The sequence below is a fragment of the Rana temporaria genome, chromosome 2, assembly GCF_905171775.1.
Source record: "Rana temporaria chromosome 2, aRanTem1.1, whole genome shotgun sequence".
Lineage (NCBI taxonomy): Eukaryota > Metazoa > Chordata > Amphibia > Anura > Ranidae > Rana > Rana temporaria.
In genome coordinates this window covers 118,905,538-118,932,580 of record NC_053490.1, presented here as the reverse complement: position 1 = coordinate 118,932,580, position 27,043 = coordinate 118,905,538, and the positions used below count along the sequence as shown (strand labels likewise).

General features: G+C 41.7%; 2 protein-coding genes across 3 annotated transcripts in view; one reads left to right on the top strand and one right to left on the bottom strand.

Annotated features, from left to right (window-relative positions):
- The window catches only part of SLC11A2 (solute carrier family 11 member 2), a 140,980-nt gene continuing 113,937 nt past the window's right edge, over positions 1-27,043 (bottom strand). Inside the window, exons 17-19 of one of the 2 annotated variants that reach the window (XM_040340851.1) lie at positions 26,364-26,417; positions 3,833-3,862; positions 1-1,403 (exon numbers count right to left, since the gene is read on the bottom strand). In XM_040340851.1, coding sequence (XP_040196785.1) covers positions 1,323-1,403; positions 3,833-3,862; positions 26,364-26,417 — 165 coding nt within the window. In that variant the 3' untranslated portion in view covers positions 1-1,322. The remainder of the gene's footprint in view (positions 1,404-3,832; positions 3,863-26,363; positions 26,418-27,043) is intronic. The other variant, XM_040340852.1, reaches the window with a different exon arrangement.
- Positions 5,833-6,272, top strand: LOC120929431 (60S ribosomal protein L35a). Its single transcript, XM_040340853.1, has one exon. It carries the CDS (start codon positions 5,905-5,907, stop codon positions 6,235-6,237), a length of 333 nt encoding a protein of 110 aa, XP_040196787.1. The 5' UTR covers positions 5,833-5,904; the 3' UTR covers positions 6,238-6,272.

The window sequence follows — 27,043 nt, the reverse complement described above, 5'->3', positions numbered from 1 at the left end:
TCACCATTTTCACATAAAGTGGTGACTGTATTGGAATAAAATTCCCTAAAAACACTTGTAAAATCAACAAAAGGCACTAACATATACAGCAGGGTATAGTGCCATTAATTACATTTCAGCAATATAACACATCACTTTTTATGAATGAAGCTAGCAGCATTATTTTAAAAGTCATACGGCCCACAATAAAGTTCATAAAATTGGCAATTAAAAGTATTCCAAAATATGCATTATGCGTATTCTAATAAATATAAGTTACCCCAGAGATCAACACCTTTAACTCTGGATAGGTTGCTGACATAAACCAGTAGTATGTGAAAATTATAAAAAAAATAAAAAATACAAACCAATCTTTTCCATAAGACACATGATCACATCAAATTATATCAAATTCAACAATATTTTTGATCCTTATCCCTATAATCCTTATAATAGTCACCAATTAAATAATATTGAGGGTTTCAGGTTCAGCAGCAGTTTTTTTTTTTCTTTTTAACAAATGCTCATCACTGATTGGACACACAGTTTATGAACACAGGTTTGCTGAGCCAGTTTTAAATAACTCATTTAGTATTTCTTAAGCAAATCATTCCCCAAAATGCTATGTCGTGTCTAAGGCATCAATAACCTGGATTAAAATGGATCTGATTTTACCGCCCCGTGTCCATAAATTACAATTTCATATAATGTTATAAATTAATGGTTAATCCCACATCCTGGAATATAATAGTATAACTTTAGGTAAAAATGTGTCCTTGGAAGTATGGAAAATTGTGAGAAAACGAAAACAGAACTTTGTAAAGTCTATAAAAACCAGCAAAATTCACATATGTGGAAAATATTTGATATGAATATGAAATCATGATTGACTGAGGATGACACCGTAGATTGCTGATCCATAGTATATCCAATTGCTTTAAGGAATCAGGACAGATTATTCTTTTCCTTGTAAGGGATCATGCTTTATAGGGCTATTTTTTCGGCTTCTTCTGGATCAGCTATGGGTTTAAATTTCTGTGTATTGAAGTTTCGATTTCTTGTGTAGTTAACTGTCTTTTGGTTAAAATCCATGGACTTTTTTCGAATGTTAAATTTCAACTTTTCAATGGTCTTTTTTCAAATTGTAAATATAAGGGTACGGTAAGCAAGTATAATGTATTACATAGTAACGTTTACAATTTTTTGCTCTACTTCACCTGCTACAAAGCTCGCAAAGTTAATTTGGTACTCGGCACTAAAAGCATGGCACCTCTAAACTCCTGAGTACTTCTAGATATGGTGTCTAGAAGGGATAATCAGTGTTGTGCCATGTGACCCAAACATCATCGGGAAGATGAGATCCCTTCTTTCTCCATATTGTGTAAGAGGAAAAGCTCTGGATAGTTGGTCAGTCCAAGGTTATACTGCAACAGAGCAAGAAGAGAGTAATGTCAGGAAGCAGCCAACTGCAAACCAAATTTTACCAAACAGTTGCCATATATGCCCAAAATATAAACCTAAAAGCTGTAAGATCCTGTAAGGATATTCTCATTGGATGTAGAGAGGGCAGTGGGCAGAGCTTTGCTACGAATCAGGAAAAGTCAGATCTTTTAACCAAAATAAAACAAAATTAGAGAGGAGCACAGAAGGACGATTTTTTGGAAACTAAAAGTAAGAAAAAGCATCTTGTAGTGGACTTTAGCTGGCCTAATGTTACAATCTAATCATACAATTCATTATATTTATAACCAATCGGGTAGGTCTTTACACTAGATCATTTCGGGCACATTTTTTTTTCAAAATAATTTATTGAAGAATTAAACATACAGATAATAATTCCGCGTGCAACGGGAAACACTCTGCGTTGCCAATAATGTAGCATTTTAATTTGGGTACATTTAAAGCAGACTGTATAGAATGTAGTATGTATGGTTAGCCAATATGCTGGCTAAAGACCCAAGGGGTTTTTACAGTTCGGGACTGCGTCGCTTTAACAGACAATTGCGCGGTCGTGCGACGTGGCTCCCAAACAAAATTGGCGTCCTTTTTTCCCCACAAATAGAGCTTTCTTTTGGTGGTTTTTGATCACCTCTGCGGTTTTTATTTTTTGCGCTATAAACAAAAATAGAGCGACAATTTTGAAAAAAATTCAATATTTTTTACTTTTTGCTGTAATAAATATCCCCCAAAAACATATATATATAAAAAAAAAAAATTTTCTCAGTTTAGGCCGATACGTATTCTTCTACCTATTTTTGGTAAAAAAAATCGCAATAATCGTTTATCGGTTGGTTTGCGCAAAATTTATAGCGTTTACAAAATAGGGGATAGTTTTTTTGCATTTTAATTTTTTTTATTTTTTTTACTAGTAATGGCGGCGATCAGCGATCATTTTTTTTCGTGACTGCGACATTATGGCGGACACTTCGGACAATTTTGACACATTTTTGGGACCATTGTCATTTTCACAGCAAAAAATGCATTTAAAATGCATTGTTTATTGTGAAAATGACAGTTGCAGTTTGGGAGTTAAACACAGGGGGCGCTGTAACATTTAGGGATCACTGTGTATGTGTTTACTAGTATAGGGGGGTGTGGCTGTAGGACTGACATCATCGATCGAGTCTCCCTAATAAAAGGGATCACTCGATCGATGCGCCGCCATAGTGAAGCACGGGGAAGCCGTGTTTACACACGGCTCTCCCCGTTCTTCAGCTCCGGGGAGCGATCGCGACGAAGCGGCTATAAACAAATAGCCGCGCCGTTGTCCCGGATCGCTCCCTGAGCGGACCCGACCTCCGCATGTACCGGGGGGGGGGGGGGTCCCACGTCTAGGCAGGCACGTACAGGTACGTTGATGTGCCTGTCCGTGCCATTCTGCCGACGTAAATGTACATGAGGAGGTCGGGAAGTGGTTAAAATGAAGTACAGATTCACATCGATATGAAAAATGTGACAATGGCATTGAAGATTTATGTGGGAACAGTCATGGTAATCATCAGGCTGATCAGTTTAATTGACATTTAAAATAAAGTAAGATTCAAAATCTATGTGGGAAGAAGAAAATTATTCAGTCAATAGTCCCATATGTTAACGTGGAACTAAACCATCGATTTATGTGTTTCACAAAATAGTTACATTCAAGACATGACATGAATGATAACTGTCACAGTTGCTTGTGTTCTCAACCAAATTGTAGAGCTTTCAAATTGCTAAAGTCAGAACTGATCACATGTGCAGCACCATGACGACTGCAGATCAAACAGAAGAGTATTTAGATTCCCATTTTCTAAAGATTTAATAATGGGCATATAAGACTCCATGGTTCTCCACATGGGCAAGGAAACTCAGCTGGAAAATGAAATGTAGTACAGGAAAACCTTGGTTTGCGAGCATAATTCGTTCCAGAAACATTCTTGTAATCCAAAGCACTTGTATATCAAAGCATTTTTTTACAGGGTATAAAAGAGAAGAGAGGCACCTCTAAGTGTAGCAATAAGTTGCTAAATGTAACCGTATTGCTACACTTAGAGGCTCCTCTCTTCTTTTTTATACTCAGTTGTGACATGACGCTACTCTTATATCAAGACATCGCTTGTATATCAAGGCAAAATGTATTAAAACATTTTGCTTGTCTTGCAAAACGCTATTAAACCAAGGTTTTACTGTATAAATATCAACAATGACTATTGTTGCACTTGGCAATGATCGTATTTATTGTTAATATAAATATTAGTTTTTTTTTTTCATTTTCCCTTTTAACATAAAACATAAAACTGACCGGATGGCACGGTACATGTACACACATAACATGAAGTAATATTAGAAGGGAGCTTTCTATTGCTGTACTTACACCATTTATATCCACAAGTGGTACAGGAAGCTTGTAAAACAGTAAAACATCACAGATTTATGGGCAAGCAGTTAAACATCTTCTCTTTATGTCATCCCACATTACAGAGAGACCTACAGTGCCTTGAAAAGGTATGCATACCCCTTGACATTTCCCACATTTTGTCATGTTACAGCCAAAAACGTAAATGTATTTTATTGGGATTTTATGCAACCAACACAAAGTGGCACATAATTGTGAAGTGAAAGGAAAATAATAAATGGTTTACAAAATGTTTTACAAATAAATATCTGAAAAGTGTGGCTTGCATTTGAATTCAGCCCCCGTTACTCTGATGTCCCTAACTAAAATCTAGTGAAACCAATTGCTTTCAAGAGTCACCTAGTTAGTAAGTAGAGTCCACCTGTGTGTAATTAAATTTCAGTATAAATGTAGCTGTTCTGTGAAGCCCTCAGAGGATCCTTAGTGAACAAACAGCATCATGAAGGCCAAGGAACACACAAGATAGGCCAGGGATAAAGTTGTAGAGAAGTTTAAAGCAGGGTTAGGTTATAAAAGAAAATCCCAAGCTTTGAACATCTCACTGAGCACTGTTCAATCCATCATCTGAAAATGGAAAGAATATGGCACAACGGTAAACCTACCAAGACATGGGTGTCCACCTAAACTGACAGGCCTGGTAAGGAGAGCATTAATCAGAGAAGCAGCCAAGAGGCCATTGGTAACTCTGGAGGAGCTGCAGAGATCCACAGCTCAGGAGGGAGAATCTGTCCACAGGACAACTATTAGTCGTGCACTCCACAAATCTAGCCGTTATGGAAGAGAGGCAAGAAGAAAGCTGTTGTTTAAAGAAAGACATAAGAAGTCCTGTTTGTAGTTTGTGAGAAGCCATGTTGGGGACACAATAAACATGTGGAAGAAGGTGCTCTGGTCAGATTAGACCAAAATTAAACATTTTGGCCTAAAAGAAAAACGATACGTGTGGCGGAAAACCAACACTGCATATTACCCTGATTCACCTTCCAGCAGGACAACAACCCTAAACATACAGCCAGAGCTATAATGGAATGGTTTATATCAAAGCATATTCATGTGTTAGAATGGCCCAATCAATATCCAGACCTAAATCTAATTGACAATCTGTGGCAAGACTTAAAAATTGCTGTTCACAGACGTTCTCCATTCAATCTGACGGGCAAAAATATCACTCTCTAGATATGCAAAGCTGGTAGAGACATCCCCAAAAAGACTTGCAGCTACAATTGCAGTGAAAGGTGATTCTACAAAGTAATGACTCAGGGGGGCTGAATACAAATGCACGCCACACTTTTCACATATTTATTTGTAAAAAAAAATTGAAAACCATTTATCATTTTCCTTCCACTTCACAATTATGTGCCACTTTGTGTTGGTCCATCACATACAACCCCAATAAAATACATTTACATTTTTGGGTGTAACCTGACAAAATGTGAAAATTTTCAAGGGTATGAATACTTTTTCAAGGCACTGTATCTATATCACTGCCACTCAGTAGGATGCCACCTCACAGGACATCACTAAATTCTTCCAACACTTTTTCTATTTCACAAAATGGCATTCTGATATACTGTATATAGTATTATATAGCTGACTTGACACATTGGGCTTCATCTACTAAAGGCGGTTCACTTCTTTAGGGAATTTTCCGCAGACCTTGGTACATGTTGATGAAAAGTCACTTTGCAAAGAAAATAAAAAAACAGCAGTTTTGCATGCACCTGTATAAATCAGGGGTGGGGAACCTGTGGCCCGCAAAATCATTCCATCCGGCCCCCCCGTGCCGCTGAGTGTCCGCGGAGCTGTGGGCTGGGGAGGCTGGAGCCCCGAATGGGTCGGTGAAAAGCCCAGAGTGAGTCTCGGCCATTAAGGCTTTCACTAATAGCCCCTGTCTCTCCATCTGCATGATTAATGCAGGAAAGAACAGAGCTGGGGGGGTGTCTGTGTAAATCTAAAGGGGTCTAGTGGTGCTTCCTTTTCCTCCATCTTGGAATCCAGTGCGGTTGTCTGCATCTGGACATTGACAGTACAAAATGTCTGGCAGATTGTGGTGTAAAGCGACCTTTGCTGGCTACAAGAGAGGCCTCAGAAATCAGCGGGAACACACGGCCCTGCTGAAAATCGAAGGGGTCTACGCTCGGGATGAGACAGACTTCTACTTGGGCAAAAGATGCGCCTATGTATACAAAGCAAAAAATAACACAGTGACCCCAGGTGGAAAACCTAATAAAACTCGTGTGATCTGGGGGAAGGTGACCAGAGCTCATGGCAACAGTGGCATGGTCCGTGCGAAGTTCCGCTCCAACTTGCCTGCCAAAGCCATGGGACAAAGAATCCGTGTGATGATGTACCCTTCAAGGATCTAAATTTCTTAAAATAAAAAGAACAATCTTGATCTCTCTCAAAAAAAAAAGGGGGGTCTAGTGGTGCAGAGTGTTGCTGTGTAATGTAAAAGGGGTCCAGAGTGCTGTGTAATGTAAAAGGGGTCCAGAGATGCGGTGCTGTGTTATGTAAAAGGGGTCCAGAGATGCGGTGCTGTGTAATGTAAAAGGGGTCCAGAGATGCGGTGCTGTGTAATGTAAAAGGGGTCCAGAGATGCGGTGCTGTGTAATGTAAAAGGGGTCCAGAGGTGCAGGGTACTGTATAATGTAAAAGTGGACCAGAGCTGTGTAATGTAAAAGGGGTCCAGAGTGCTGTGTAATGTAAAAGGGGTCCAGATGTGCAGTGCTGTGTAATGTAAAAGGGGTCCAGAGGTGCGGTGCTGTGTAATGTAAAAGGGGTCCAGATGTGCGGTGCTAATTTTTAAGTTGATCATTTTGTACGGCCCCCGAATGATGTTACAAAAATCCAAATGGCCCTTGGCAGAAAAAAGGTTCCCCACCCCTGGTATAAATGATGGCAATAAGCAGAGCTTAAGCTCATTCGGCTCGGTGGAAAATTCTATTTGCCTTTAGTAAATCGGGCCCATTGATTTAAAGTATTACTAAACCCAGGACCCTGCATTCATTATATCTGTTCTCCCACAGTACACAGAACATGGAAATGCAATTATTTTAGTAAATCTAAACTGCTAAATACCTTTTCTCATCAGCAGTTTATAGCAGTCTTATGACTTCTATCAGTATCTGGTTAGAGCTCGTAGGAGGAATTTTCATTCTCCTCCGATTGTCCTAAGATGCTGTGGGACCCCTCACCCTCTGTCTGGACAGTGCTGATTGGCCCTGTGCTGTTTACATGCACCTGCCCAAAAAAAAAAATGCTCTAGCAATACACACCAAACTGAGAATGTGCAGTGTGCCCCCAAGGCTCTGTATTGTCAGGAGATGGATTGGGGACTGTGGAAGGAGGGGAGGATCAGAGAAGACAGGATCAAACAGCCTTTTACCACAATGCAGAGGATTAACCCCTTATGTTCCACAGTGAGTATAACAGGCATGCTTTACTGCATATATACACTGATTTTACTGTTGTGGGTTTAGTAATACTTTAAGCTGTAAAACTGATGGGAGCACATAAAATCTATACAGACTAAGGGCTTGTTTTGATGGAATTAGTTTGAGACTTTTCAGAATTCGATGACAGGTGAATATGACCTCCTCCTAGTCTGCATTTGACCTGCTTCAAGCAGATTTTGCATTCTCATAAACCTGTGCAGGAATGCAAAAGTGATCAATGCCCATTAAGACCCTAAAAGTGTTCACCCCTAGATGCTCTAGTGGCCATTTAAAAATATGGTGACCTGTTACGGCTTTATCTCTCAGAAGCAAGCATGTAAGACATCGTAAGATGTGCGTGAAGTCATTAGTAAGCCACTATTAACAAATCACTTAAAGTCGATTCCAACCAAAAAGTTTTTTTTTTTTTTAGGTTATAACCTCTGTCAACTATTTATTGCTTATTTGGATTCTCCACAAAATCACACTCTAGTTGAAGGTTTAAATAATGAACATTGTTGCAAACAAAAATAAAGCGAAACATGAACTGTCATACACAGAAGCCACATTTGATCACATTCTCTTAGAATACATGATTTCTAATAGGTTGCGCTGAATATTTAACCTTTTCACTGCCAGAGTTGTTGTGTGCGTTTTTTTTGTACACGTTTAAAAAAATCTTTTTAGGCCTGAAGATTACATTAAACCCCAAATATTATATATTTTCTGAAAGCAGACACCCTAGAGCAGCCCTCAAAATTTCCACTCGCCTACTAGCATTTGGCGAGTGGATTTAAGCTGGGGGCGAGTGATGATAGGGCTGCATGACTAATCTCCCTCCAATCTGTGCCTACACTTAGAGTCCCGATGAGATTGGCGGCCGAAGAGGAAAGGTGCATGCTCGGGAAAAGTAGTCTGGTGAGCCGCGCACAGGCAGAGCAGTACACAGGTGCTCTCCTTACAATTTTTATTAAGCCATGGGACCTAACAGTATGACCTCTCTGAGCCTGCCCCCCTCCCCCGGGCCCCGACCAATGTAGCTGGAGAGCAGAAAGTAATGAGTGAGGTGGAGGATTGCAAAAATTCCACTCCGGTGCAGCGCTCACTGAAAGTTGCCCTGACATGAGGGCGGCAGCCTTCTAGTTTGTGCCGTTTTCTTCTCCTTGTGCTCTATGTAAGTGTCCAACAGTTCAGCCTGAGCACTGTGAACAGACTGGTCTCAATGTGTGCTGTGCGCTGTCAGTGTGCGCTGTGCTATGGTGTCAATGGCTGTGCAGTTGTGTGGATCTCAGCGCTGGATTGTACTCCCTCCCGCTGTGCTGCAGCTCCTCTCCTCTCCACCAGCCTGAATAAAAGGGGGAAGTGGGGACATGCAAGCGTGGAGCCGCACACACAGACTCCTGATGATGAGATGAATGGGAGAGAGAGAGAGGATGGATGGGAGTTGCAGAGGAGACAGCAAGAGAATGGGGAAGAGACCCAGTTCTAGTGTCCTGTCCCTCTGGTCTGCCCCCAGTGCCCTGTCCCTCTGGTCTGCCCCCAGTGCCCTGTCCCTCTGGTCTGCCCCCAGTGCCCTGTCCCTCTGGTCTGCCCCCAGTGCCCTATCCCTCTGGTCTGCTCCCAGTGCCCTGTCCCTCTGGTCTGCCCCCAGTGCCCTGTCCCATTTTGTTAAAGTTTTTGTTGGTAATATTTAATTTTGTAACTTGATTCTGCATAAAACATTGTCATTCTATGAGATAATCTACGAGGGCGTGTTTACGGGTGCAATTAGGCGCATGGCAGTGTATGAATTAGGTGGGGCAACTGGTGGCGAGTAACTCTTGAGGCCTGGCTAGTAGCTCAGGACTTGAAATTTTGAGCCCTGCCCTAGAGAATACAATAGTGGTAGTTTCACTTGATATTACCGCAAAGGTAAAGTAGTAAAAAACACACTAAAGTGAATTTTAGGGAAAACAAACGCAAAAAAACTACCCACATTTTTGGTAAAAAAAAAGACGAGGTTGCACCGAGTAAATAGATACCCAACATGTCAAATCTTAAAGTTATTATAAAGTCTTGTTTTTTTTTTCTCTAAAAATAACAAACATGTCATACATTCCTGCTCTGTGCAGTTGGTTTTGCACAGGGCAGCCCTGAACCTCCTCTTATTGAGTCGCTCTTCAGTTCTCCAGGGCCTTCCCTCCTGTCGAGTACCTCCAGCTTGCTATGGGGCACCCGAGCAGTGTCACAGCTCTCTTTGTCGATTTAGACATGGAGCCCCCTGTTCGGCCTAGCCCCCTCTCTCTTCCGATTGGCTGACTTTGATTGACAGCAACAGCAGCAGGAGCCAATGGTGCTGCTGCTGTGTCTCAGCCAATCAGGAGACTCCGGAGAGAGAGAGGGGCCTCTGGTACGTATTAGGGGGACTGCTGCACACAGAAGGTTTTTTATCTTAATACATAGAATGCATTAAGATAAAAAAACCTTCTGACTTTACAACCCCTTTAAATTTGTGTGCACCCGTGAAATGGTGACAAACTTCAGTACCTTATATTTTCTATAGACAATGCTTCAATAGGTCATCATTTTAGAGTTAATGAAGGAGGTCTTGTGCTAGTATTATTGCTCTCACTCCGGCATGCATGACGATATTTAATATATGTATTGCAATCAATGTTTTCACAAGTAGGTGCCCCTGATGCATGTGTTTAGGTTAGTAGGTGCGTATATGTGGGGGCGGGGGCATCACAATTTTTTGTAGGGTGGGAGGGAGATTAAATGTGCTTTGGTGTAATTTTATTTGTTTTAAAAACAAAAATTGTTTAGCTTAACCACTTACAGACCACCTAGCTAGCTGCAATAACCCCAGTATCCTCTTCTTCTTTGGGCGGTCCGCTTTCAGATAAAAGTGGTCTCTGCTGCAGATTCGTCACAAGATCACTTTTATTGGCGGAGGCGATCGGGTCCTCTCTGCTGCTTGGTATGGAGACGAGGTGAGGGGAAGGTGGCCCCCACCCGTCTCCATATCATTGCAAGGCGGAAGCAACGTCAAAACTTCACTTCCGCCCATAGCTCTTAAATGGCCTTTTTTTTATTATTATTATTGTATTTTAGTGTAAATGTGAGATCTGAGGTCTTTTTGACCCCAGATCTCATATTTAAGAGGTCCTGTCATGCTTTTTTTCTATTACAAGGGATGTTTACATTCCTTGTAATAGGAATAAAAGTGACACAATTTTTTTTTTAAGAACAGTGTAAAAATAAAAAATAAAAGGTAAAATAAATCATAAAAACGCGCCCGTCCTGCTGAGGGGCGCTCATAAAGACCAGGTCCTAAGCATCGTTATCAGTCACACGCCAGTGCGCATTTGCTCAGCAATGTACCATCAAAAGTACTGTGGGTGGGCAGCAAGCGGTTAATCCCTGCACCCTTCTACTCGTTTCCATTGCATGTTACTGGCTGGATCATCCACTCATCTTTTGGAGGAGCTGCAGAATCGTTTTTTACTCCTGAAGTTTCGTTCCCTTGCTGACTCATGGATGAGTCCTCAAACTATAAAGTAAAGTGAGCTATTGTACTGAGCGCTGGGTACCATCTTTTAGTGCCGATAGTGTATGACATGGATATGTAGATGCACTGTGAAGACTTTTTGCATGACAGGTGTAATATGAACTTTTTATGAATTTTGCACTTTGCACAACCTTACATTTAGCATTTTGTATGGCATAGTTATAGAGATACACATTGCAGATTATATTTATTTAGCAGGTTGCCCTTTTTGTATGTGTATGCAATATATTTTTCATTCTTTATTATATAATTTGTAGTAGTTTACCATTTATTGTCAGTTGCATTGCTATTCATTTAAGTCTACCATTTTATTTTAATGGTAATATTAATGGCTAAAACCCTTAATTGTTTCTATATTCCATTAATTGTTTTGGGACTAAAAGAATGTCAGTTGCTAATGTTTTTTTTAGCAGTTGTAAAAACTTAGGTTTAGGTGCAGCCTCCGCAAAAATACTTTCCTGAGCCTGATCTTGGCTTGGAGCTTCTCTCTGTCTCCCTCCTCAGAGGACAGCAGCAGGAGCCATTGGTGAAGGAGCAGGTGGTGGGGCTGAGACGCACTGCATGTGTTAATAGACACAGATAACGAGGCTTGAGCGCGAGTACCCCAGAGCAAGTGGGTACTGACATCAAGCCACCACGTCCGTATCTGGAACCAGTGGCCATCTTTGCAAGTGCCATTTGTGTATTATATTGTGGCTCTAATAGGCTTAAAACAAAAAAAGGGTGGCCTCGGAGCGCAGAGCCTTGCAGTTTGAGATGTATATATTGACCTTTTTGCTACCTGCCACTGTTATTATTTCTCTAGTGCTGACTTTTATTCATGTGTTACTCATCGAGAGCCTCAAGTCCTGTACTAACCATCAGGAACCAGAAATATTGGATCTCTCTCTTCTTGCCCCATGGAGAAGATAGATTTTTTTTATTGCTAATAAAGAGCTAAAATGACTTAAACTGCGAGCCAGGCCTGCACGTCAAACCTCACAAATGCACTTCTGGAAGAATGGTCAAACATTCTCATAGACACACTCCTAAACCTTGTGGACAGCTTTCCCAGAAGAGTTGAAGCTAGTATAGCTGCAAAGGGTGGGCCAACTCAATATTGAACCCTGCGGACTAAGACTGGAATGCCATTAAAGGTCGTGTGTGTAACAGCAGGCATCCCGATACTTTTGACAATATAGTGTATGTGTATATATATATATATATATATATATATATATATATATATATGTATGTATGTAATTTTTGATACTATTTCTTTCAATATTTGACATTTAGAAAGATATTGTGTATTTAATTAAAGTATAATGAAAGAAAACCCTTTTTTTTTTTTATGTTTCAGATAGGGTGGAGAGGTATTAGAACGCCTAAGAAGGTATAATCCACCTGGAGACACAAAGTAGTTGTGATGACATGTACAGTTTTACTAACATATGTCAAAGTCGCAAAATTGTGTTTAGGCATTAGGATTTGTGTTACCCTCAGTTATAAAAGGGGTTAATATTTGCAGGTAAAGGTAAATTTTGGTCAGGTGTATGAAACAGCTGATTATTTTATATGAATGCCCATCAGTTGTCCCTTGGACACTGCTAATCACAGATTGGGGTAAAGGGCCAATCACAGCAGCCCGTTATGTGATCAGCTGTGTCTAATCATACTGTTGGCACACTGCTTACACTGGTAATCAGGGCACTGACCATCACTGCAGCCTTATCAGTGCCCATCAGAAAAAAAAAATGTCCCCAATTTTCCAGTCTTTTTTCGCTTGTTTAGCAAAAATATAAAAAAGACAGTGGCCCAGATTCAGGTAGATTTGCCCATTAGTTGCACATGTGAAGAGCAGCTGATTTGCTCTGCGCTGGGGCAAATTGGAAAGATTGCCACCTGATTCAGGATTCCTTTTGTCTGCTAACTTGCTCCTTTGTAAGGCAAAAATCAGGGCGTAAGGCAGCGCAAGTGAAAGTGGGTGTGCCCTATGCAAATGATCTTTTTTCCACTCAGCAGTGGTTTGCGCCTATTTTCAGGGCAAATTCTGCCCAGCTGCTTGTACTGAGCAAATAAATAGGGGCAGACCTGCGCAGGTCCTGTGCAAAATTACATCCCGCTTGTTCCACCCCCCCTGAGCAAGGTCATTTTGCCCTTTTTTCTGAGATGGCACCTCCTGATAAGAAAAAAAAAAGAAAAGCAAATTTTGTCTCCGCTGAGATGGATATACTGCTTGCGGCACTGACGCGCCATACTGCCGTTCTTTTTGGTTCAGAGCGGAAGAATACCACCGTAGCCCAAAGGAGGGCAATATATGAGGCTATTACATTGGACATAAATGCCCTGGGCATTGAGGAGAGGTCCTGGGAGGACATCCAAAAAAAATTTACTGACATGCGTCGTCGAGTCAGGGACAAAATTGTCCTAATCAGAAAGCATAGCAGGGGCACGGGAGGAGGACCAGCCTGCTCTTTACGATTAAATCCGGAGGAGGAGGTTATCGCACAGAGTTTAGCGCTGGAGCAGGTGGAGGGACTCCCAGGCTATGACTCCACTGTTGGGGACTTGGGGACTGGTAAGTTTTTTTTCTCATATTTGCTGTGTATCATGGGAGGGGGTAGAAGTGAACATATGAGGGGGTAGAAGGGAAGATGTAACAAGTTTTTATTTCTCATATTTGCTGTGTATCATGGGAGGGGGTAGAAGGGAACATATGAGGGGGTAGAAGGGAAGATGTAAAAAGTTTTTATTTCTCATATCTGCTGTGTATCATGGGAGGGGGTAGAAGGGAACATATGAGGGGGTAGAAGGGAAGATGTAAAAAGTTTTTATTTATCATATCTGCTGTGTATCATGGGAGGGGGTAGAAGGGAACATATGAGGGGGTAGAAGGGAAGATGTAAAAAGTTTTTATTTCTCATATTTGCTGTGTATCATGGGAGGGGGTAGAAGGGAACATATGAGGGGGTAGAAGGGAAGATGTAAAAAGTTTTTATTTATCATATCTGCTGTGTATCATGGGAGGGGGTAGAAGGGAACATATGAGGGGGTAGAAGGGAAGATGTAAAAAGTTTTTATTTCTCATATCTGCTGTGTATCATGGGAGGGGGTAGAAGGGAACATATGAGGGGGTAGAAGGGAAGATGTAAAAAGTTTTTATTTATCATATCTGCTGTGTATCATGGGAGGGGGTAGAAGGGAACATATGAGGGGGTAGAAGGGAAGATGTAAAAAGTTTTTATTTCTCATATTTGCTGTGTATCATGGGAGGGGTAGAAGGGAACATGTGATAAGTGTGTTGCTCCAGCAACATATTTTTTTTGTGTCATCCACAGATGTTGATGATGAGGCTGGGCCATCGTCGGCTGTAGGGCGACCCACGCCATCCCCAGAACATCATGGGGTCCAGTCAGGCCCCCTGCAGATACTGGGCATGTTGGTGGAGGAGGATTTCGGCCATAGTCCATCTAGGGAGGAGGAAGTGGTGGAGGAGTCCATTATCCTCAACCTGGATGAATCTGTGTACCTCCAGGAGGATCCCACCATCCCTGACCTCCCCACCACCCCCCCGACCATAACGTCACCCCCTCCAGGGCAAGCCCCTCCAGTGTCCCCCCCTTCAGTGTGGCCCACTCCCCTTCTTCTCCCTCAGTTCGTGCCCCAGCCTCTCCTCCAAGGAAGGCTCTATGTAAAACGAGGGGTGTACCCTCCAGCCTCCGTGAAGGTCTGCAGGAGGAGCAGGCCCGGCAGACCCGCCATATAGGGGACATGGTGGGAGACTTAAGGTGGGTGGCGGACAGCCTGGCATCCTCCTCCTCCTCTCTGCAGCAGGCCCTCACCCTGCATGCTGACCGAGGGATACGAGATACTGAGAGCTTGGAGGAAGTCAGTGCCAACTGTGGAGCCATGGTCACCTGCATGGTCGAGCAGCAGGGCGCCATCGCTTTGCTAACAGCGGAGGTGAGCAGGTTGGCAGGTGCGGTGGAGGCCAACACTGCTGCTGTTCCTGGAGGAGGAGAGATTAACCTGGCGGCAGCAGAGGACCAATACCACCCGGCAGCTGCGGATGTTGGCCCAAACCAACAGCGTGCTCACCCGCCTGGCCAACGCCATGGAGGAAATGCAGGCACCACCTGCCAGGAGTGAGGAAGTAGGGGTTGATGCTCCTCCCCCCCTCCATCCCCACCCCATGCTCCATGCCCACCACAGGCTCCATCCTCAGCCCAGGCTCCATCCCCACCACAGGCTCAACCACGCAGACTGAGGAGCCAGAGCCGGGGCACCCTTGGCATAAGGATGTCCAAAAAAAATATATATTTTCCTTTTATTTTTTGTATTTTTTACCTATCCCTTGCTGCTCATATAATGAGCTTTTTCTATTTATTTTGATTATGCTTATATATTTTTTTTTTTTGGGGATTTTTTTTTTGCTCAGATTAGGAGCTTTTCTATATTTAGTTTATGCTCAAAGTTTTTTTTTTTTTTTTTTGTAGTCCCTACACACGGTGAGGAGTGCTGTAGTTGCTCTCCAGCTGACCTGTGGCCATCTGTTGCTAACTTGCCCCTGCTTTTATAAAGTGCAAATTTGCCCCGGCCAAACAGCTTGCGCGCTTTGGGAGCAAAATGCTCCTCACACGCGCAAGTTTATGAATCAGTGGCAGTTCCTCATTTGCATATTTTCTGAGGGAAAACCATGAGAGCGCAAGTTGCTCCCTGAGCAAAATTGCCCCTTAATTGCGCCGGGGCAGAGAAACTGCCTCTGTGCAAAAATGCCACATTTCAGGCTTAGCTTGCTTTCTGGGTCACCCGCAAATTTGCCTGGGAGCAAATCCGTACTTGCGCGGCACAAATCACACTTGCTCCCGCGCAAGTCGTACCTGAATCTCGGCCATTGTGGTTAAATACCACCAAAAGAAAGCTCTGTTAAAAAATAAATAGCAATTTATTTTGGGTACAATCTTACATTAATAATTTTCGAAGTATAACAGCGCTCCACCCAAAAGGAGAAGCTCTGCTGGTTTGCACCCTCCCCAGCGAGTAAGAACCCTACAGAGTATGTCCTGCCCCTGCTCCACTCCCGCAGCTCAGTGTGAAGGGGAAAGACAAGGGCCAGAACAGCATGGTTTGCAGCATCAGCATAACTTGCACAATAAAAGGACCCTGGGAATTGGGACCTCAGGGATACTGGAAATTACCTAAACAGGTATGCAAGCAGCCTGTAGTTCTGTTGATTACATTAAAATAGACACTGCCAAAATTCTCCCTTCATTGAAGGCTGTAGGAAGGTGGGGGGGTTTTGGAAACGTATGTAGCTCCACAGCATCTATAACCATTTTACCCAATTTAGCCTCGCCACACAAGGCTCCATTTTTTTGCAAGCATTCCAAAAATTTGACCATAGGTTAGGGCAACTATGCAAGGATCAGGCAACATGGATGGCTTTATCGAGTGCATCCAACCTCAGAATGTTAGTCCCATAAAGAAACATTTTTTAACTGGATAGAAGAGCTCCAATTGGGCTTTCTGTAAATAGAAATATTTAATTGTAGGTGTGTCAATAGTCCCTGTGTACTGAGGGGAGAGTCCTTTGTTCAGAATGTTTGGAGACCCCTGCAATATGGGTTTGAGATTGGCAAACCATTGCATTCTGTTTTTATGTAGCTTTTACACAGCGTCCCAACTTTTTTCAAATTGATATTGTACTATTACCATCTCTGGTTTTTAAAATGTTAACCCAGGTCTCAGTTACATGAGCACGCAACTGAGAACGGGCAACTGTGTCACCAAAAATTAGCATCGTAAGGCATCTACTCACCTATTTCCATCTTAACTCCGAGATGCAACCCCAAGCCCAGGTTCACACTGAGCTGCGGGAATGAAGCCCTGCGAGTTTAGGTGAACGTGCACGATTTCACGCCCGCGTGTCAGTCCTGATTTCCTAAAGTCCCACTGATGCCAGGAAAATTTCCACCCCCCGCTGGCCAAAGTCCGACCCTCCAAGAGTCTGAAGGACAATAAAGCGGCCCTTTGTTTAGAATGTTTGGAGACCCCTGCAATATGGGTTTGAGATTGGCAAACCATTGCATTCTGTTTTTATGTAGCTTTTACACAGCGTCCCAACTTTTTTCAAATTGATATTGTACTATATCCATCTCTGGTTTTTAAAATGTTAACCCAGGCATTCCCCCTCTAGTTGTTGTCTTTTATCTCCTTTCTGTAGTAAGAACTAGATTACTCCCCGTGACTATATTAGTAGCCAAGAGCTCAGTTAGTATAGACATGCTAAATACCCCCCCCCCCCCCCCCCCACAATTGCACCTTCCAACAGGCCTGACCCTGCAAACATACAGTATAGACAGACTCTTGGGTGTAAAGGTACTGTAGCAGCATTGTTTTGCTGGTAATGAAATGACTATGCATGCATGTAGAGTGGAACAGAGGGGAATGGGGGAACAGATTGAGTTCTGTAGTCCAGCAAGCATGGTCAGAAACACTGGTTGGAAATTTAGTGCAGGAAAGGCACTATGTTGTTGTTGCATTTTTGGCATAGTAACAAGAATTTTTCTAGACTTGCAGCTTTGCAAAGGAACAAAAGCATTAGCAAACACACATGTATTAGAAGCGATGTACTGAATGTTTATTTTTTTTATTTTGCCCTGACATGCATTTTAATTTCTTGAGTTTTGAAAACCACTTTATACTTTACTTTATATTTCCCCCCTTTTTATTTAAATAACCCCAGAGGGATCAGATGGAAGTCAAAGTATAAACATGTAGTGGTTACCTTAAAGGGAATATGTCATGAGAGACTAATGAAGATCATCATTACTGATCTTATTACAAATTTGCCTTTTTTGCCCTTATTCTGACTGTCATTCTGAAGCTTTGATTTCAATGCTGTCTGACCAATAACAAATCTAGAGAGAAGTAGTTCTGACACTTTAATGAAAATAATTTACAGCATACATGTTCTGTGACATAAAAGTACTAAAAAGTCAGACAGTCTTTTTCAGAAACAGCCACTGTACTTTTATAATGACAGAGTCACTTTGACTGTATTTTATTGTCATTAGAAATTATTGTTAATAGTTAAGGTCATGGGCGTCCGCTCCATAGGGCAAGGGAGGGCAATTGACCCCCCCTGGAAAATCGAGGTGGTGTTGAAGAGTTTTGCGGCCGCGGGCTGTCTGAGCTGTTCCGGGCCGGATGTCACACAGGCGCAGCGAGCAGAGTGAAACCGCCTCCCCGCCAGTGTTTATGTGTACACAGGGGGAGGGAACCTGCTGTGCCTGTACAGCGTTGATGGCTGATCTGAGGTACTGAATGGGATGGGGGAGGGGGGTTCGTCTGTGCTGAGGGGGGGGGGGGTTTGTGCTGAATGGGGGGGCCTGTGCTGATGGGGGGGGTCTGTGCGGAATGGGGGGGTCTGTGCAGAATGGGGGGTCCATCTGTGCTGAATGGAGGGGTTTGTGCAGAATCGGGGGATCTGTGCTGAAGGGGATCCATCTGTGCTGAATGGAGGGGTTTGTGCAGAATGGGGGTCCATCTGTGCTGAATGGAGGGGTCTGTGCTGAAGGGGGGTCCATCTGTGCTGAAGGGGGGTCTGTACATTCTTTAGGCTATATTTATATGGACATGGAGTGAAGCTGAATTATCTCAAGAGCTATTTCACACTGCCAGCTGGCCGTATTATCCGTAAAGCGGCGCTAAAAAGCAGCGCTTTACCATCGTTTTAGCTGCGCTATTCGGTCGCTAGCAGGGCGCTTTTAACCCCCGCTAGCGTTTGAAGACAGGGTTAAATGCATCTGTGCTCCCGAAGCGCCCCTCCCTGAAAAAATTTCAGCGGACGCCCATGGTTAAGGTAAAAAGCAGGACCCTTTTGTGTTAGGGGAAGTCACAACAATTTGAAAGAAATCTGTACTTCAAGCTATTTTAGATATTATGGTAAATGACAACCCCCTCCCTTTCCCCAGCCTTTAAAATGCAGAAAAAAAACAACATTGCAGCAAGAAAGCATATACCACCCTGCACTAAATAAAACACACAATGACAACTGAAAACGCTGTGAAAATCTTTATTAAAAGATTTCAGCTCATATCATGTCAGTTAATCTTCATGAGGTTCAATTTTTAATTTTGAATGCACAATCTTTGCATTTACTGTATGTTTAAAACAGCTTCTTTTATATGAATACAAAATGCAGACAAAATCATATTACGTTTTTCATAGATTTTAAGACAGATGAAATCAGCCAGGCTATGCAACTTAAGGCAGAAAAGTGCATGATCCCAGAATTAGATATGACAGGACTTGCTAATATGCAGTAAACTGTTTAAAAGGGACATATAACGAAAATACTAATTAATGCACAATCTACAAGACATCACAAGCTTCATAAATATAAAAATGATAGTTCATTTCACAAGAAAGAACTTGTTGCTTTTAGGGCCAGTTCACACCAGACGCAGTTCCGTGTGCTTTTTTTCTGCACAAAATGCATGCAGGGTGTTTTCCATGTATTCCAATGGCTCTAGTTGGCTCTAGTTCACACCATGCAGTCAGGCCTCGTACACACGACCAAGAATCTCGTCGTAAATGAAACATTGTTTTCCTCAACGAGTTTGTCAGGCTTGACGAGAATCTTGTCAAGCTTTCCTTGCATACACACTGTCAAGACAAAATCTCGTCGTTCTCAAACGTGGTGACGCACAACACGTACGACAGCACTATAAAGGGGAAGTTCCATTCCACTGGCGCCACCCTTGGGGCTGCTTTTACTAATCTCATGTTACTGCGTGTTAAGTAAAAGTTTGGTGAGAGACGATTTGTGCTTTTCAGTTTGTTACAGCGTGACGAATGTGGTATCTCCATTACGAACGCTACTTTTACCGAAGGTGCGCTCCTGTCTCTTACTTTATTCTGAGCATATGCGGGTTTCTAAGCATACACACAAACGTGTTTCTCGTGGTAAACCAGCCTGACGAGAAACACGACAAAGAAATTGAGATTCCCAACGAGAAAAAAGAGAACATGTTCTCTTTTTTTCTCGTTGAGATCCACGACAGTTTTCTCGACGAAAAACATACACACAACCGTTTTCCTCTGCAAAAAAGCTCTGCCAGCATTTTTCTTGGTGGATTTTGTCGAGGAAAAGGGTCGTGTGTACAAGGCCTCAGTTTCTGGTGAAGAAACTTGACTGCATGGCGTGAACTAGAGCCATTGGAATACATGGAAAACACTATGCATGCATTTTTAGTGCAGAAAAAATGCACACAAAACTGTACGTCTGGTGTGAACTGGCCCTTAGGATTGCGTCTTCCTGCAAAACAACATAAAATACTGCCATTATTTATGCTGAAGAGCTGTGACCTACCCAATGAGAGAAATTGGTAAAATCATAAAAAGGTGTGAAATAGTTTAAGGGCCAGTTCACACCAGATGCAGTTCCGTATCGGAAACGGACTGGAACTGACTGCACTGGTGTAAACTAGAGCTATTGGAATACATGGAAAACACTGTGCATGTATTTTTAGTGCAGAAAAAAAGCACACGGAACTGTGTCTGGTGTGAACTAGCACTAAAGATAGTAGATTTAGGGGACTCCATCTGCGATCTACTTGCTCAGTAGGGGATCTGGCCGCTAATCCCCACTGAGCAGGCGGATGACAGGTCCCTGTCTGCTCTGCTGATGCAGAGTGGACACGGACACAGCTCTCTCTCCTCTAGTCGGATGTAAATGGACTGCCTGTCAGTTTACAGCCAGCTGCTATCCAATTTGCACGTCCATTTACACCCGCAACTCCATAGAGGAGAATGGAGCAATTGTGTAAAAGGGGCGATAAGGTGCAGAAACTTTCATGTAGTGTTGAAGATTATTGCTCCCCCCTGCTCCCACTCACCTATTCCTACTTGTGCATAGTGATGGGCCAATAACAATGTAGAGGCATGGGAGGGGAATCAGGCAAGTTCTGCTACTATACGAAAGTGTCAGGTCTGCTTGTTCACAAAGGCTCAGCAGTTGAGGTGAATATGAACTTACCCAGGTACGTGTAAGCCCCCCTAATGGTCTCTAAATTTTATATCAATTTCACTTTCACTTTATATCAATTTCACTTTCAGAATGACACTTTCCATCCCAAAATGTCTGCATCTGTCCATTTTGACAGGGATTTGTTAAAGAATATATATGAAAAAATAGGCAGAAAATCACATAAAAAAAAAAAGTTAAAAACCCTTTTCTGGAGGGCTGCAGGAAGTCTTTACCCTTCCTGTGGCCCTCCTTATACTGCTGCCTACAGGTTAATTAGATAGTGGGGGGAAGAAAAAAAAAACACTGTAGGCTGGCCCAGGATAAAAGCAGTACCGAGAGCATGATCATAAACTGAGGAGTAGGATTCATGTCTCTCAAAGAACTTCAAGAAAAAGATTTTACCTTTCGGACTTCCAAAAAACAGTCCAAACAAGGGATGAGCAACACAGCAAACCGCTAACAAGCCCAAGGAAACATCATTGATGTCCACAGAAGCCAGAAAATCTCCCTGGTGAATGGAAGCAATGTCAGGTTTGGAAGAAATGCCCCATTAAGCTTGGGAAAAGTGACCAAGTTAGAATAAAACTCCTGGAATTGTTGTGTCACAGGAACTGGTGCAATGATCCAGAAGAACCAAGAAGGCTTGATGGAGATCTTCTAATTTGTGCAATGACACAGGAAGGTTGGAGGGGAGAAACCAAGGATAGGGCGGGTGCTGAAAGTCTAGACACATGGGACACAGGGGAGAAAAGTGGCAAAATGACAGGGATGTTTCTTAACAGATAAGAAGGGAGAAGATTTAGCAGTCTGTTCCTAATGCCACGTACACACGATCATTTTTCGGCATGAAAAAAACGTTTTTAAAAAATGTCATTTAAAATGATCGTGTCATTTAAAACGATCATTTTTCGGCATGAAAAAAACGTTTTTAAAAAATGTCATTTAAAATGATCGTGTGTGGGCTTCACATAATTTTCCGGGTTCTGAAAAACGACAAAAAAAAAATTCGAACATGCTGCATTTTTTAACGACGTTTTAAACAATGTCGTTTTTCGGACTGTAAAAAATGATTGTGTGTGGGCTAAAACGATGTTAAAAACCCGTGCATGCTCAGAAGCAAGTTATGATACGGGTGCGCTTGTTCTGGTAAAACTACCGTTCGTAATGGAGTAAGCACATTCATCACGCTGTAACAGACAGAAAAGCGCGAATCGTCTTTTACTAACACAAAATCAGCTAAAGCAGCCCAAAGGGTGGCGTCACCTGCATGGAACTTCCCCTTTATAGTGCTGTTGTACGTCACCGCGCTTTGCTAGAGCACTTAAAAAAAAAAAAAACGTGTGTGGGCAACGTCGTTTTAATGATGATTTAATTTTTTTCATGCCCAAAAATGATCGCGTGTACGCGACATTCGATTTCTTCTGCCTAGAAAGATAGCTCTTGCTGCCAGTAGCATCTTTGATGATTTTGTCAAAAGCTGGTCCAAAGTTTGAAGACATCTTATGTCTCTCCCTCTGCCGCTGTGTGTTTGGCCAGATCTTTGTATTCTTGTGTCTACACCAGTCGAGTACTCGACCGAAAGTGAACTGCCTGGTAATATTTAAAGATATCCGGTACAGCCATACCTCCATATAGCTTTGGTAAGGAAAGCAGTGAGGCATGATCAGACCAGGAATTTCTGTGCAATCCTTGATATGGAACGTATGGGTGATTACTGAACAGGATATCCCAGGGAATTGTACTCTGAGCTACTAGCCATATATGCCTACGATCTTGGTTGAGCCGGTAAGCAGATAGGATATAAGAGGTGGAGGTCTCATCTATTCCCACTTTTCTGGCACGGTGTTCCGGGATCTGTGTGTTTGCACTTATATAAGAGTTCAATTAGAACGTCACTGGATTTTGGACTTTTTCTACGAACTTTATTATTTATTTATTTATTTATATCACAGTCACAGTCACTTATGTGTTCAAGTTAAAGTGTATGTTTTTTGCACAAGTCATTTGTGTACAACAATTTGCATTTATTCATTTGTTTTCGGTGATTTATGCAGCGCAGCTTATTTTTTTCTATTGCATCTATGTTTATATCTGACATTTTTGCTGCAGCAGCACCTTTTTTGTTTATTTAAATATCAGTTTATATCTCACGTTATCACTGATATCTGTGACCAGCGCAGTATACTTTTTTTTTTACCATTGCAACAACTCCATGCAGCCATATTGCTTTGCATTTATAGAAAATTACAGCAGCTTCAGATTGGAAAGGTAATTTTTAATAACATTCAATTACAATAGGACTTGTATCGCAATTGTACACGCAATATTTTTTTCCCTGTAAAAGTGGAGTTACCCTTTCATCAAATGCAGACTGCACTAAATAAAAGTGTATGTTTTGTCTTCCAGATTGCAGCAAATATGTACTAAGCATATGCCCCTTTGACATTAAGCATATGTTGTATGAAATTGTCTTATCAGTCTACAGATGTTTGACACAAATCATGAGATATGAACAACCACTGAACTGTTGTCATGTGTGCGAGGTGCAAAAAAAAAAAAAAAATGTCAACACAAGTGACTAGGATAATCAGTGGGGTTGGATTTTTCATCTGTCTGGAAGTAATAATTGTGTGTGTAAGCTTTGCACATAAAACAATCTTTTGGGGAAAAAGAGAACACACACAAGAAGATCAAAGTAACTCTTTAAAAAAAGAGGTTGCTGTGCTGGTTGGAAATAGTAAAACAAAACTGAAAATTAGCGATACCATCAAGTCTTCATAGAAAGAAAATTTTCACTGAATCACCACAAAGTGAAACGAGACCACCACGGTTCGGAATCTACCCCACTGGTTATATTAGCATAAACGATGCAATGTTTTTGTTCTCTTGCAGTTTTATCAAGGGTGTTTCTCACTTTTTAAAAAGCTGGAATATAGGCTAAATAAATATTGTCTAAATACAAGAGCCAATGTGTTCCAATAAAGACCAGTCACTGCTGATCTCTTCTCTTGTGTACAATGACTGGCCTTGTATCTGCCCCTCTGTAATTTTCTGAATGTAATAGTTGGACCCACTGTAACCCAACCGCAGCTCTGCTCTCTGTACAGGCTATATGCAGCACAGTGATGATGTCACCACTGCTTTTACAAGGCAATAATATCTGGGTTCACAAGGGCATTTGGTGCATACAAAGTGGATTTATATTTTGTAGTTATTGAGGAATAAATCAGGTATTGAGGAATAAATCCAATGTTATGTTTTGTGCCTGAAGTTCAGATTTAATGTGTTTCACACAAACTGTATATCTTCCAATGTACATGGCATTGTGAACAACATAAAACAGGAAATTGCATGTTTGTGGTACCGTTCCCTTAAGGGAATACCATTCTACTACTAATCTGTTGAGGCCTTATCTTCATGCAATGTTTAGAGAAAATGTTGGTGAGGAGTGTAAAAACTCAGCAGTGACAATAAAGTGGTTGCATTGCTGGAAATCAATATTTGCTCCCCTTTGAGCAAAGTATAGTAGTCACCTTATTACTATATGGAACAAGATAGTAGGTTTAAACATCTAAAAAGGACATTATAGCAGCATTAAACAAGAAAATTCTTTCTCAGAAAGAACTAAACTAAAAACACTAACATGGATATAAAAACCCATTCAGCCGTTGAATATCAGTGCTCTGACAATGTGTGCCTTCTATCTGATAGAGCAGCAGAAAGGAATGTTATCAGCTTCATTGCACATTTTCCTTCACCATTCAGAAAATCAAATATATATTAATATAGACTAAATACATGAAAACTTGGTAGTGCATTTTTTCCCCCCATCAATAATTATAGGCAGCTCTGTTAATTATTTCAATTATAGCAATACATGGACAATACAATAGAATGTTAACAGGCGATTTAAAAAAAATATTTTCCTTCAACAGCTTATGTGTTCATAAAAATCAATGCCCAGGTCCGTTCCTTAGGCACCGCCACCAGAATTCAGTGTTGTGTGAAGTCCACTGTACTAAAGACAATGCTATTTATTAGATTCAATGCTCTATATCTGAGATCTTCCACTTTTCTAGGACAGGCATCATCCCGCTTATTATGGTCATATTTTTGGGAAGAATTGACTCCAGCAATAAGAAGTTGTGGTTCTATCAGAGATCAGGGATTAGAACCTTCAGTTGGCAGATCTCTGTTTGAATGGCTGAGGTGAAGAATTGCCGGAATAGTTTATTAGCACAATAGACTACCCTGAAAACCTGGACGTAAAACAGTTCTGGCATTTGCTATGTTTGATCGTAACAGATTTACAGGTATAAATCTAAATTCATTTAATACAGATCAGTTAATTAACATCTTATATTACTGCCAAGTAATACCATTGGCAGCGTTTTAAGAAAAAAAAATAGAACTTGTATTACAATACACCTATATGGCCTGACGTTTGTGAACAAATTACCAGCATATCTATTAGACACCCCTCCAAATGATGTAGTTTGGTGTGTCCAGTGCAGGGTACAGTGTATGCTACAACATGCACAGCCATTTTAGAAAATAGTGCACTTTCAAACTTGTGATATCATTTTGGGAGAGGCCCTTTTCTGTTACAGAAAGACACTGCTCCGATGTACAAAGCCAGGTCTATAAAGACATTGTTTGCTCAACACCTTTAGCATAGAGTAGAGTCTCAATTTCAGACACACTTCAAAATCTTGCGAAAAGCCTTCCCAGAAGAGTGGAGGCTCTTATGGCCACAATGTGGAGGTCATCTCTGCATTAGTGCCCACAAATATCATGTCCAACAAACCTATAGAGGTGTGATAGTTATGGGTCTGCAAAATTTTGGGCACTGTCTTTAATCAGTTTGCTTGTCCCTTCAGACTAGCAGATTTGAGCTATAGATGCAAAACATGCCCTGCTTCTATTCCCATCACAGGCGGAATGGCAAGCAGCTACTTTGAGTTATGAATAAATACTTATTGCTGTATGGTCTGCTCTATTGTTGCCATGCAATAGTCTATAGTTTCATCTCCAGATAAAATTATTCCTATAGATGCCATCCACCATCAGCACAGACACTTGATAAAATCTCATGCATATTATGTTGAAAAATTCTGTTGACGTAGCCTACTGAAACGGCAATTGGCAAATGAAAACAGCAGATTAACACAAATTAAGATATTAAGAAATTAGGACAATGATCAAAACAGGTTTTGATTTCTCAAAATAGGACATTGAACTAAAATTGCAGAACAACCATGATATACATAATTTGATGTAAATAAAAGGGGAGGCAGAAAAACAGCCATGATTTATACAACTAACATAGCATCCCCTGTGCAAAATTGCACATACTTTTTGTAAGTTCACACAGTAAACCATAGAAACACACTGGCTCTGATGGCTACTTGCCATGCCCAGATACAATTCAAGCCCTTAGTTAACAGAGGAAGAAGCTTGATCTTCGGCAAGCATTATTTGATGGATGCTTACCGTCTGCCCGCATTCAAGGAACTTCAGGCCCAAGGCAACCAAGCATTGCCATGTCTGCAGGAAAGAAAGAAATGGCGTAGTAAGTAGACAATACTTACCAAAAGCTGTAAAACTAAAATGTAACTACACTTTATACAGACAGACATGTCAGGATATTAGTATATTTACACAGATACAATACTGATCAAACAGTATATAATCCGAGCCTGAAGCTCTTATCAAATCTGATGTTGTCAGGCTCACAAGTTAGTTACCGTATTTTCCGGCGTATAAGACGACTTTTTGGATGCAAAAAAATGCATCCAAAGTCGGGGGTTGTCTTATACGCCGAGGACAGTCTCCGTGACAGGCTGCGGGCATCCATTATTTAAAAGCCGCGCCTCCTCCTCAGACTGTTCCGTGATAGGCGGAACACAAATTTTCCCAGCGGGCCTCTGTTTAGTGTTCCGCCAATCACGGATGCCTTCTCATCTTTGGACGAGAGGACATCCGTGATAGGCAGAACACTGAACAGAGGCCCTGCTGGGAAAATTTGTGTTCCGCCTATCACGGAACAGTCTGAGGAGAAGGCGCGGCTTTTGAATGATGGATGCCCGCAGCCTGGAAGACAGAATCTGGAAAAAAAAAAAGGTAGGGAGATCGTCTTGGCCGGCACAGTGGGGGCAAGCGATGGCACAGTG